The 12,871-nt window shown below is 42.0% G+C and overlaps 1 protein-coding gene and 1 non-coding gene across 2 annotated transcripts; both read right to left on the minus strand.

Moving 5' to 3' along the window:
• Positions 1 to 845: 845 nt before the first annotated feature.
• TRNAG-UCC (transfer RNA glycine (anticodon UCC)) lies at positions 846 to 917 on the minus strand. The gene has a single exon. It is a non-coding gene; the product is annotated as a tRNA-Gly (tRNA).
• A 1,779-nt stretch (positions 918 to 2,696) lies between these two features.
• Positions 2,697 to 8,885, minus strand: LOC127342720 (DNA repair protein RAD51 homolog 3). The gene is made up of 9 exons (XM_051368723.2): positions 8,656 to 8,885; positions 8,480 to 8,578; positions 7,988 to 8,110; positions 7,636 to 7,669; positions 7,493 to 7,563; positions 7,186 to 7,412; positions 6,846 to 6,977; positions 5,609 to 5,675; positions 2,697 to 3,283 (listed from the first exon to the last, which is right to left on the minus strand). Exons 2-9 carry the CDS (start codon positions 8,574 to 8,576, stop codon positions 3,105 to 3,107), a joined length of 930 nt encoding a protein of 309 aa, XP_051224683.1. The 5' UTR covers positions 8,577 to 8,578; positions 8,656 to 8,885; the 3' UTR covers positions 2,697 to 3,104.
• Between the last annotated feature and the right edge of the window lie 3,986 nt (positions 8,886 to 12,871).

Raw genomic sequence — 12,871 nt, forward strand, 5'->3', positions numbered from 1 at the left:
TTGTTTGTGTCACCTCTACTTAATACAGCAGATGTACATTTCTCTTTGATGATGAGCCACTAGCTGATGACAATCTTGGACAAGACGAAATGTGCAGGTATGTGCAATTTGGCCTAGTGCCCTTCTTAATGTTTGCAGGCAGAGAATTTCGTTGAAGTGGACCATTTGGGGTCCCTAAAGATGGTTTATTGATAACAAGGACCTATATCTATAGTAGTACTATATGTCGTAGCAAAAGTAAAGCGGTTACCTAAGAAGGTCGATTATCGCCAAAAATAATAATAATAATAAACTGATTTTGTATAATTAAAAATCTTAACCTGGGCTAGAAAAACACAACAGATAAATGCAGTAGAAAAAACAGTTAAAATGTGTCTGAAGCGCGTGTTGTTCTCTTTACCTCAGAAAGCCCGGTTATCACCCCAGAAAAAAGGCTGACATAGCATGTAGAAAAACACAATAGACGAATGAACTAGAAAAAGATGGTTGCAGGCAGAGAATTTCGTTGAAGTGGACCATTTGGGGTCCCTAAAGATGGTTTATTGATAACAAGGACCTATATCTATAGTAGTACTATATGTCGTAGCAAAAGTAAAGCGGTTACCTAAGAAGGTCGATTATCGCCAAAAATAATAATAATAATAAACTGATTTTGTATAATTAAAAATCTTAACCTGGGCTAGAAAAACACAACAGATAAATGCAGTAGAAAAAACAGTTAAAATGTGTCTGAAGCGCGTGTTGTTCTCTTTACCTCAGAAAGCCCGGTTATCACCCCAGAAAAAAGGCTGACATAGCATGTAGAAAAACACAATAGACGAATGAACTAGAAAAAAAATTATAAATGCGTCTGCCGGGAGTCGAACCCGGGTCTATTGCTTGGAAGGCAATTATCCTAACCGTTGGACTACAGACGCTTGTTGTACATTTTTACGGAACGTCCTTATACATATAATAGCAGGTCATTTTGATTGATCAATCGCACGCAGACCATGCCGGCTTGCCAAACACTTACAAAAATGATGGTCGATGTTATCAGAGAGCTAGGGGAGAGACAAATGATCGCCGATAGAGACGAGAGGATAGCCCTCCAGGCCCGGGACCGGCAGCCGTATCTCAATGTGGCCAGAGAACACGGTGGCGGGCTGGCGACAATCAGGAGGCGAGCAAGGCATTTAACGGCGACGGGTACGTGCGTGTAGCGCAATCATGCATGCCGAGTTAAGACGGCCATTGATTGATTGGCTTCCTCCGGCGCGCATGTCCCGGCAAGCCGATGAGCATGGGCATCGGCCGCCGACAGCCACCTTCACATGCCCCCGACGGAACCAGCGCACCAGCCAGCCGCGGCGTTGGACGTCATGGCATTGGCAAGATGGCACGGCGGCTCCAGAGGCCACCAACACCCTTCCTGACCCCTCCCGATAACAGCACTACTCGATCGGCAGGTTTGCTTAATGGCATCATTGGTATGTCTGGAATGTGGAGTTCTCTCACGAAAATGGGTGACTTTGCCCGCCGGGAACACAAGGAGAAGAAGGAAAGACACGTGCTCCAAAGGGCATCGGTCAGCTGGTAGGAGGTACCTGACGGAACATAGCGAAATGCCACCAAATGTTCAGCGGCACAGCCTTGAATTCGGTGCGAACCAGAGAACTCGTACTACAACTGTATGAGTCACATCAGTACTAGTCATCGGATCAGAGTGAAGGGCAGAGCAGTTTCAAGTGGAGTGAAGAAGGTCGGAAGGATCCCTGACTGGGACTGCTCGTCTGGTCCAGGCGAAACAGCAAGCCTGATTGATTGCCAATCTGTGCTTACAATGCCAGCCGATTCCTTCTTGCTCGTACAGCTACATTTTAGGTAAATGACAAAGAGCTTATGTTGTACCAAGCGCGTTTCGTTGATGATTTGTTTCTGGACGAGCACTACTTTTTCTTCTTATTTTCTGCTACCAAGGAGAAAGAAGTTTATGTACTCCAAAGGGAGGCAAGTTAAGAAGCGATTGCATGATAAAAAACAGGGGCCTTCCTTTGGCAAACGTGAAGGGACATCGGCAAATCTGGTTGCAAACCTCCCAGAGTCGGACACTCAGTTATTATGGGAATGAAATAAGGTTGAGTGCTGCTGGACCAAAATGGCTGATATAACAATATTAAATAATGATAATGATGCATCCAACGGTTTTAGCATATCGGTGCAGCGTATCCTCCTCTGTTCTAGCTCACTTGTCGAAATGCTATGATGATCTAACCAACACCAAGCTGGCTCTACATCATGAATGACATGCACATGACCAAGAAGTCTCGGATTCAAAAGCAAACGCTTCCGCAAACCAAACAAGGAATGACTCACCAAGCGAAACTAACAAAATAAAGTTTCAACATTGTAGTCCAATAAAGTTTCAACACTGCTTCCAAATTTCTGAAAGGACCGGCTTGGTGAAGTTTCAACATTCTCCAAGAGAGGATAACAAAGTGAGATTTCTGAGCTCGGCTACATAAAGTCTCGACATTGTCCAAGAGAGGCTAACAAAGTGGCGCACAACAATTTATAGCTAACGTTAAGTTATAATACTAATCTTGTTGTGGGATGGTGATCCACTTCCTTCGGTTTTATGTGATGTAACGAAAGATATTTCTTTGCTGAGATCTGAATAAAGTGCGCCATTCGTTTCAAAAGAAAAACACACGATATTTCTCAAACCAAGAACTCAGATTCCCAATGCAAAGAACCTGAAATTGCCCCCACAGCAAAAGGTGTTGGTTCATATATAGCATCGCCATCGGGAGTCTCCACTTAACTTACATAGCTGTTTTTTCCTCACCAATCTTAATACATCTAGCACAACGATATTACTGCTGGCCCCTTCATGCTACTGATACCAGTCATTCACTGATCACATTCGCCGCGGTATTGCATTTATGCTGGCTGTCAGTGTCAAATGACATTTTACACGTCAGGCCAGATGAAGCGGCAGGAGTGCGTCTGGGTGTATTTTGGATCACTGGATCAAACAAATGAGTGAACTCCCCTTCTCCAGAAGCTACTTAAATATGGCACTGACGTCTTCTACGCGAACAGGAACATGCATTTCAAGGCTGCTACATGATCCTAACTCGCTTGCAGTTTGGAGTGGCAGCATCTCTCACCCCTTTGCTTGTCACTGCATATGGTGTTGAAGCTACCGGAAGTGAAGGGGACTTATCAAGGTATGCACACCGCTCGTTGCCTTTCCAGTACAGAATCAGTCGGTTTGTGCACGAGTGGGACCAGCTGTCACCTGCACAATAGCATTGTATTCTGTTCATTTCCTGAACCAGGAACAGATTTCTACACAAATTACAAGTTCCTCTACAATCTGACTACACGATTCATGAAATATTCAGAGAAGATGGAACATCAAGCTATTGCGGAACCATAAAGATGTCCCAAACACCGAATAGAGATGCCCCACACATTCATAGATTATCATTGCTTTACTATTAACGATTCTACATAGAAACACATGCAATTCTCTGACATATGTAAAAGTCTGCCACCCTTATATCTGACAATTGTATGAGGTGCACAATTATATCTGACTAGTAAGTTGCACGTGCTTTGCACGTTGCGACATATATCAATTTTAAATATATTTTATACCATATCCGGTTCACCCAAGAGAGTATTTATTTATTTGGTATGACGGATTTTGATACCTTTCTTTTTGCCCAAATTATTCACAAAGAGTAAAGTTTGACTTTTGAAAAATAATTAAACATCCCCTATAATGAGTGGAAGGAGTAATAACATGAGATCATTTACAGTTATCATTTCAAAACATATGAAATGAAGTATAACCTATTACAAAGTTACCCAGAGAACTTATGGAAAACTCAATATCGGTACGTTCATTTTTGTGATTAGATGTCGAAAAAATATTAATGGTCTTTCTTACATAGGGTGGCCTTGATATAGTGCAGCTAGAGTATCTGTGTTATATTTTGATGTCACGATTTTTAAAATTAGAAAATCATTATCTGATATCTATTTATAAATTTAATACTTTAGTAATTTTTATATGTATGTAACCCACACATTTGCACCGCTAAATTCTATAATATTTTCTTGTATTTTTTAAGTAAGCTATTTATTAATCTAATGTGATAATGTACATTAGTTCAAAATTCAGAATTGAGTTTTACATAACTCCTAATGTGACACTTGATCTTTTTATGGTTTAAATAATATTTTCCTCTAGACATGTTCTTTCTATTGCCATTATTCATTTTTAAGTACATCTATGTACCCAAAAAAATATGGTTAATGTTTTCCAATTTTCAAAAAAAAAACATTTCTTTCTCACTTATTTGTTCAGCACATGCTCCTGTTCCAGCTGCTAATATACCTTCGTCAATGGTCAAACCACTGTAATAGTAAATCACGGACCAGGCACACTCGTTTCTACATCTCTCTCATGTGGAAAGCAAATAAGAAAAATCCTATTTCTACTATCTAGCAGTGAGTAGACTCTACGCAATTTCCCAATCGGCTCTCGCCCGTGCATGTTCGCGCATGGCTGTGTACGGCTCGTATACGTATGTACACGACGGCGCCGAGCGAGCCAAGAAGCGCAATGCAGACGGCAGATGCAAACGGGGCAGATGCACCCACGCAAAAAAAGACAGGATGGGCAGCCTAGTGGGTGACACTTTACACTGAAACATGGAGTTATCGAGAAGGGCCGAGCAGCTTCCATGGCACGCGCGCGGAAGCAACCGGAAAGGAGCGAATCCCAATGTTTATGGCCGTCCGATCAGACACAGCAGGGTGTGATGTAGGGTGGATAGCAGCATCTGCTCTCAAATCAACGGTCAAAAGTGGTTCTTTGCTACCTGGCGGGAGTGGTGACTCCATTAAAATTCAAATTTCAAAACTGCCACATTATAGTAGTAGAGATAATTATATGAGTCTGCCTCCCTTACCATTCAGACTTATACAATTGCATGTGTTATATTTGTACCATTTTGTTTAAGAAAATAATGTCATGTAAAGTATAATATTTTACTTTCAGTCACAAAAATTGAAGTTTCAACATTGACATTGTCTTTGAAACACAATTTCAGCGACCAACTATATTGTAATTGCATCATTATAGATGTACTTTTAAGACAACACTAGAGATATAATTTTTATATTGATAATCTAAACATCATAAACATATTGTTGCTACAGATTAAAATAGTTCAATTGTCACATTCTAGGGTCACTTCCTTTGACCGGAGGTAGGTAAACTCACCACAGTATTATCAATGTGAGCTAAACGACTTGAGTTGAGCAGTACTGAATCTCGTATGTGATCAATAAAATATCTAGTCTATAATATATATTTCAGAAGAAAACTGGGATTTTGACATTTCATCAATTCGACTGCCTTAATCATTCAAAATTTATGCTCCAAACCACAAGTACAGCAAGAAAGTGTAATGTTCATAAGAAAATCATGGTGATAGCAAAGTAGCATTGTTGATTTCAGAAGTTTGAAGTATAGAACAACTAAAATCATAGGCATCGACAATGATTGAAAGGTAAAATTAGGAGTTATATTGTAAAGATAGGAAATGACCTAGAGCAAGAGTTAACTGAAACGATCCTTCTGTAAATTTGGTAGTTACTTGGTTCAACAAGACAACCTGCTCAAAGAAATTGATAAGTATGTTAGGCACATTGAGTTGCTTCTAGAGAAGATTACATATATACCGTACCACTGAGAATTTGGTCAGATCCTGATATGCCAGCTCAAATTTTGTGGCTGTTCCAAATATGAACCTACTGGCAGTTGACTGGGGGATGACTGTCAAATTTTTCCATATTGATTCAGGTACCTTTCCGTATTTTTTTTTCATGTGCCTTCTTCTCTCCTGAACTCTCTCTGCTACCAAAGGATAAGAAATATATTTTGTGATGTATAAAAAACATACCTACATACACATCTATTGGAGTGGCATAAATGGAAGTTGGCATGAAGGGCAACATCATATTTTCAGCAGCTACTTGACTAGCAATAGTGGCATATTTTAAATTGGCTCAAAATTTACTTAGATCTGGATTTTTTGAGTGGCACTTTTTTCGATAAAGGGTGCTTTATTACTCAAAAGGTTTAAACATTACACCTGGCCTCTGCATAACTAAGATGCACACGGCCGGTTTTTTGAGTGGCATATCTTTAAGTGACCAAATTCTCAATGGTATACATTGAATTGTCTGTTGTTTCTAATGTACCAAAGAAAGAATGGAACAAAATGAAACAATGTAGTACAAACACAGCAGATAAGGAAGGCAGAGATTGAGGAAAGAGGTGCAGTGTTGCCAAATCATGCAGGAAACAGCTACAGTAGTATTAAAGCAGGCCATACACAAATGGACATTAGCAGAGTTTCACCCAAAAAGTTATGTTCCCCTTCTAAATTATAACATTTACGTGCAAAAAAATCCATTTACTGGTACTGCCTCAGTATGAGAATAGACCCCAATTAATCTACATGAATTTGAGCTGCTACATGGTTTTCTCAGCTGAACTAGCACGACTTTTCATCAGTTTATTCATAGGCTAAAATTTGAACATAAAAATAAGGAAAATGTGTACTATCATATTAAATCAGCAACTGGAATAAAAGTATAGAATTTTTCAACAGGAAATATAGCTTCAGTTACCAATATGTCTAACAGAAGAGGCCATAGGAGACAAGACCATGCAAATGTTGAGGATAAGTTCAAAGAAAATCTGAACTATCTGTCTACAAAGCCATCCACTCCAATAACAGTACCTACGCCAATGTCATAACATATGGTAGGAAGCTTACCGCCAAGTTATATGTCTTTGAAAGCTTCATCAACTTCAATGATAATCCACTGAGCACTCTAGTCCTCAAAGCCAGATCATCAAAGTCTTGTCGAAAGTGGAAGGTAACACTATCAATTATAACTATTCTCACCTGTAAAGCAGGAAGAAAAGTAATGGTCATTGTGAAACACTGAACCAATTGTAGTAGAACCTATTAAGGGAAAGGGCAGAAAAATAATTTCAGCAAAAACACAACTGCCAGAATAAACTCATCTTAAACCCAAATAAAGGTGAAGGACAAAACAAGGAGCACAATTCAGGTCATCAAACTTGAAGACTAAATTGCTCAAGAATATTACATCTTTATGTTCTCCGAGGAATTTCTCCAGATAGTTTATCACCGCAATCTGTTCAGTGTAGCTGCATATTCGGAAGTAATAGATGCCTGCCAGGAAACGCTCAGGCTGCAGATTTCCTTGGCCAGATGAAGACTTGTCATGGTGGTATGGAAAGTACTCCATTATGTCACTGATACACCCTTCAGCAATTTGATAGACACGCTCAACCATGAAGCTGCCCTCTGTATCTGTTACGATGAAAGGAAATATTGTTACGAGTTTCTGAGAAAGCACAGAATGGCAATTGTTTTCCTTGACACCACTATACCAATATAAACTGCTTTGCCGCCAAGGCCACCATAGTCCATTGGGATTTGGACGTTGATTGCTAGCTGAATCCTACAAATGTTGGTATTTAGCATGGTGATTTTCTTCTGAAATTGCATTGATTCGATAGTAGGTGTAACATACCCCAGTTGAGTTTTACCGACTCCTGGAACACCACCTAAATAAAACTGGTAGCTGATTAGTGTAATCACCAAGATATATCAATGAACATAACCATTATATGTAAACAACTCAAAAGACAAAAAAAAAACGAAAATCAGATGTTCATGAACAAGGTGATAACCAGAGTAGGGCAATCAGAGCAGTAGAAAAATTTGACAGGGGTATCACTAGAAGACTGTAGGCCAGGAAAGAAGCCATAGAAATGAAGATAAATGATTAAAGGACTAAAGGACTAAAAATTGTCCAGTTAATTATATTGTTAACCAAGAACTCCTATTCCTTCCTTCTCATGAAAGATGTTAAGAAGGCACACCTATCTCAGTGACTTCTTTACAGTGAATCCCTCCACCAAGTATGCCGTTGAGGTCACTTGAACCAGTACTGATGTGTTTCTGCAATTGCTCCTCGGATAGCATATCCCATGCATTTTGGGCTCCTGTGATGTATTTGAAAGAGTGAGAAGTAGTACTATTGCAATCCATTTTTATATCAAGGATATATACAACATCATAAAATCAAGAGCAACAAGTGCACCGGCTTGCAAATCGCGTGACTTTTTGGCTGTTGGCAGCAGGACATATCACACATGGGTTGAAAATAAACTCACATACCGTTAGATCGTTAAGAAAGGTCAATTTGACGAAATTTATCAACCTCGGGTAAATAAATCTATAAAAAACACTTCCACAATACTCATGCGAAAAAGGGGAAATAAATTGGCCATGTAATAAAACAGGACGAGCGAAGTCATAACATGTTTTATGAGCAATGGCCAGTAAACGGCATCGTACGAGGAGTATTTTACCCTTGAGAACACCGCTAGGTTCCTCCGCTCCCTTGAACTTGTTGGCACCCTTATCGGCCTTGAGAATGCCAACAGACTCCTGGATCTCATTCTTCATATCTGTAAAGCAGGAGAGGATGTAGATGGCATTCGGGTGACCAAAAAATTGTGGAGCTTTGATGGAATTCAGTAATCACCTCGACCAAAACAGGCGGGGGCTAGGCGAGACGGAGCCGCGGAGAAGGACGGCGCTGCGGCCCAGCGGCGCAGGTGCACGGCAGAGGCCGGGGGGAGGGGGCCTCGGACAAAGGGAGGCAGGGAGCCGACGAGGATGGCGTGGCGGAGCGCCCGTGCCTGACTGCCTGCTCACACTGGGAGGCGGGGAGGAAGGGTTCGTCGTCCGTTTGGTTGATTCCTTCGTGGGAGAAAGCAAAACAGGAGGTGTTGGCTGGACCCGGGCCAAATCTGATCAATTGATCTCCGCAAACTCCAATTCCACTATTCCACTATTTGGGCCTCCACTTTGATATCCGAACGCGTGATATTCACCTTTTTCAGTAAGTATAAGTACTATAGTTGCCTCTAATATAGATAGATCACATATTTTAGTTTTCATTATTCTGCGTTAAATTTTGCTGGAATTTTGGGTATTTGGCCTATGGCTCATGGCCCATTATCAAATTCTGAAACTCACATGGCCCATTCCAAAAAATCAGTGAAAACACTAGTGGGAGCTAAATTTTAGTCCCACATTGTTAGTTGGGAGAGAGTTGGAGTGGCATATAAGGTGGGTTGTCCTAGTCCTGGTAAGTGAGTGAGAAGAGAGAGAGCCCTCGCGCACTCCTCCTCCGCCGCCCGCCTCGCCACGACGCGGATTGTGGGAATCTCGCCGAGCCGAGCTTATCTTTTTGTTGTTTGAGAAATTAATTGTGTAATCTATTTTGAGTCATTCGGACGCGTTACTCAGCCGTTTTGCCTTCCGGTTTTTCTGGATCGTGGTTGTGCCGACTCGGACGTGGGCTGCGTCCCACGACCTTCCCGAACCGCACTACATAAGACCATGCGCAACCCTAGCCGCATCGACCAGACGCATATGCGACTACCTGTTTCCAGTTCATTGCGCCGCCGCCTTCGTCTTCCTTATCCCGTCCGTCGGTGTGCACCGACTGCCGGGACAGTAGGCCTCCGGAACCCTACCTCTCGTGAACCTGTACGGGTGAGGGGCAATCAGGTTTTTGGGGAGCGCTCCGGCGCGAGTACTGGCATCACGACGTCGTCATCGGACGACGAGTTCCTCCACACCGACAACTTCTTCCCGGACCTCAGCGACTTCTTCCGCAACCTCAACATAGGCGACAACAACGCTGCTGCTAAGTATGTGATCTTGTCGTTTCTTTTTCAGTTTCTGTTAGAGTTTCTTCTTCTAGTTTCTGTGGTAGATGCGATCAGTTTGTCTTGTTTACATGTGATCTATTCATCTACCTTACTAGTCTGCATGATTAGTTTATTTGTTATTTTTGTAGTCATGATTTATCAATTACTCGTACGGATCATTTCATATGGATATTTGCTTATATATTCAACAATCCAAAAACCTGATTTTAGGCAAATCAATTCAAGCAGCGTTGCTGCCGCTACTCGACCTCCCCTCTTTGATGGTATGCATTACAAGAGGTGGCGCACAAAGGCAGTTCTATGGTTTACAAACCTAGGTTGTTTTAGCGCCACAGATGCTAGACCCGAGGGGCCTCTCTCTGCAGAGGAGCAGGAAAAGTTTGAGAAGGTCGACGCCATGTTTAAGGCGGCCTTGTTCAGCATTCTTGGGGACAACATTGTTGACCCTTACATGGCTTTCGGCCATGGTAAAGATGTGTGGGATGCGCTCGAGGTCAAATTTGGGGTCTCGGACGCTGGCACTGAACTGTATGTCATGGAGCAATACTATGACTATAGGATTACTGATGAGCGCTCCGTGGTTGAGCAGGCTCATGAGATTCAGTCCCTTGCCAAAGAACTCGAGAAGTTTAAGTGTGCCTTACCGGACAAATTTGTGGTCGGTGGCATGATACGTTGATACGCGTACAGCACGCGTCCGTTGGGAACCCCAAGAGGAAGGTGTGATGCGTACAGCGGCAAGTTTTCCCTCAGTAAGAAACCAAGGTTTATCGAACCAGTAGGAGCCAAGAAGCACGTTGAAGGTTGATGGCGGCGGAGTGTAGTGCGGCGCAACACCAGGGATTCCGGCGCCAACGTGGAACCTGCACAACACAACCAAATTACTTTGCCCCAACGTGACAGTGAGGTTGTCAATCTCACCGGCTTGCTGTAACAAAGGATTAGATGTATAGTGTGGATGATGATGTTTGCAGAGAACAGTAGAACGAGTATTTGCAGTTGATTGTATTCGATGTAAAAGAATGGACCGGGGTCCACAGTTCACTAGAGGTGTCTCTCCGATAAGAATAAGCATGTTGGGTGAACAAATTACAGTTGGGCAATTGACAAATAAAGAGGGCATGACCATGCACATACATATTATGATGAGTATTGTGAGATTTAATTGGGCATTACGACAAAGTACATAGACCGCTATCCAGCATGCATCTATGCCTAAAAAGTCCACCTTCAGGTTATCATCCGAACCCCCTCCAGTATTAAGTTGCAAACAACAGATAATTGCATTAAGTATGGTGCGTAATGTAATCAACAAATATATCCTTAGACATAGCATTGATGTTTTATCCCTACTGGCAACAGCACATCCACAACCTTAGAACTTTCTATCACTGTCCCAGATTTAATGGAGGCATGAACCCACTATCGAGCATAAATACTCCCTCTTGGAGTTACAAGCAAAAACTTGGCCAGAGCCTCTACTAGCAACGGAGAGCATGCAAGATCATAAACATCACATAGATGATAGATTGATAATCAACATAACATAGCATTCATTATTCATCGGATCCCAACAAACGCAACATGTAGCATTACAGATAGATGATCTTGATCATGTTAGGAAGCTCACAAGATCCAACAATGATAGCACAATTAGGAGAAGACGACCATCTAGCTACTGCTATGGACCCATAGTCCAGGGGTGAACTACTCACACATCACTCCGGAGGCGACCATGGCGGTGAAGAGTCCTCTGGGAGATGATTCCCCTCTCCGGCAGGGTGCCGGAGGCGATCTCCTGAATCCCCCGAGATGGGATTGGCGGCGGCGGCGTCTCTGGAAGGTTTTCCGTATCGTGGCTCTCGGTACTGGAGTTATTCTCGACGAAGGCTTAAGTAGGCAGAAGGGTAGGTCAGGGGGCGCCACGAGGGCCCCACACGCCAGGGCCGCGCGGCCAGGGGGTAGGCCGCGCCGCCCTATTGTGTGGCCGCCTCGTCGCCCCACTTCGTTTCCTCCCCGGACTTCTGGAAGCTTCGTGGAAAAATAAGATCCTGGGCGTTGATTTCGTCCAATTCCGAGAATATTTCCTTACTAGGATTTCTGAAACCAAAAACAGCAGAAAACAAAGAATCGGCTCTTCGGCATCTTGTTAATAGGTTAGTGCCGGAAAATGCATAAATATGACATAAAGTATGTATAAAACATGTGAGTATCATCATAAAAGTAGCATGGAACATAAGAAATTATCGATACGTTGGAGATGTATCAGCATCCCCAAGCTTAGTTCCTACTCGTCTCGAGTAGGTGAACGATAACAAAGATAATTTCGGAAGTGACATGCCATCATAATCTTGATCAATACTATTGTAAGCACATGTAATGAATGCAGCGATCCAAAGCAATGGTAAAGACAATGAGTAAACAATTGAATCATATAGCAAAGACTTTTCATGAATAGTACTTTCAAGACAAGCATCAATAAGTCTTGCATAAGAGTTAACTCATAAAGCAATAAATTCATAGTAGAGGCATTGAAGCAACACAAAGGAAGATTAAGTTTCAGCGGTTGCTTTCAACTTGTAACATGTATATCTCATGGATATTGTCAGCATAAAGTAATATAATAAGTGCAATATGCAAGTATGTAGGAATCAATGCACAGTTCACACAAGTGTTTGCTTCTTGAGATGGGAGGAAATAGGTGAACTGACTCAACATAAAAGTAGAAGAAATGCCCTTCGACGAGGGAAGCATCGATTGCTATATTTGTGCTAGAGCTTTTATTTTGAAAACAACAAACAATTTTGTCAACGGTAGTAATAAAGCATATGTATCATGTAAATTACATCCTACAAGTTGCAAGCCTCATGCATAGTATACCAATAGTGCCCGCACCTTGTCCTAATTAGCTCGGATTACCTGGATTATCATCGCAATACATATGTTTTAACCAAGTATAACAAAGGGGTACCTCTATGCCGCCTGTACAAAGGTCTAAGGAGAAAGCTCGCATTGGAT

Source organism: Lolium perenne, chromosome 3 (assembly GCF_019359855.2).
Source record: "Lolium perenne isolate Kyuss_39 chromosome 3, Kyuss_2.0, whole genome shotgun sequence".
NCBI lineage: Eukaryota > Viridiplantae > Streptophyta > Magnoliopsida > Poales > Poaceae > Lolium > Lolium perenne.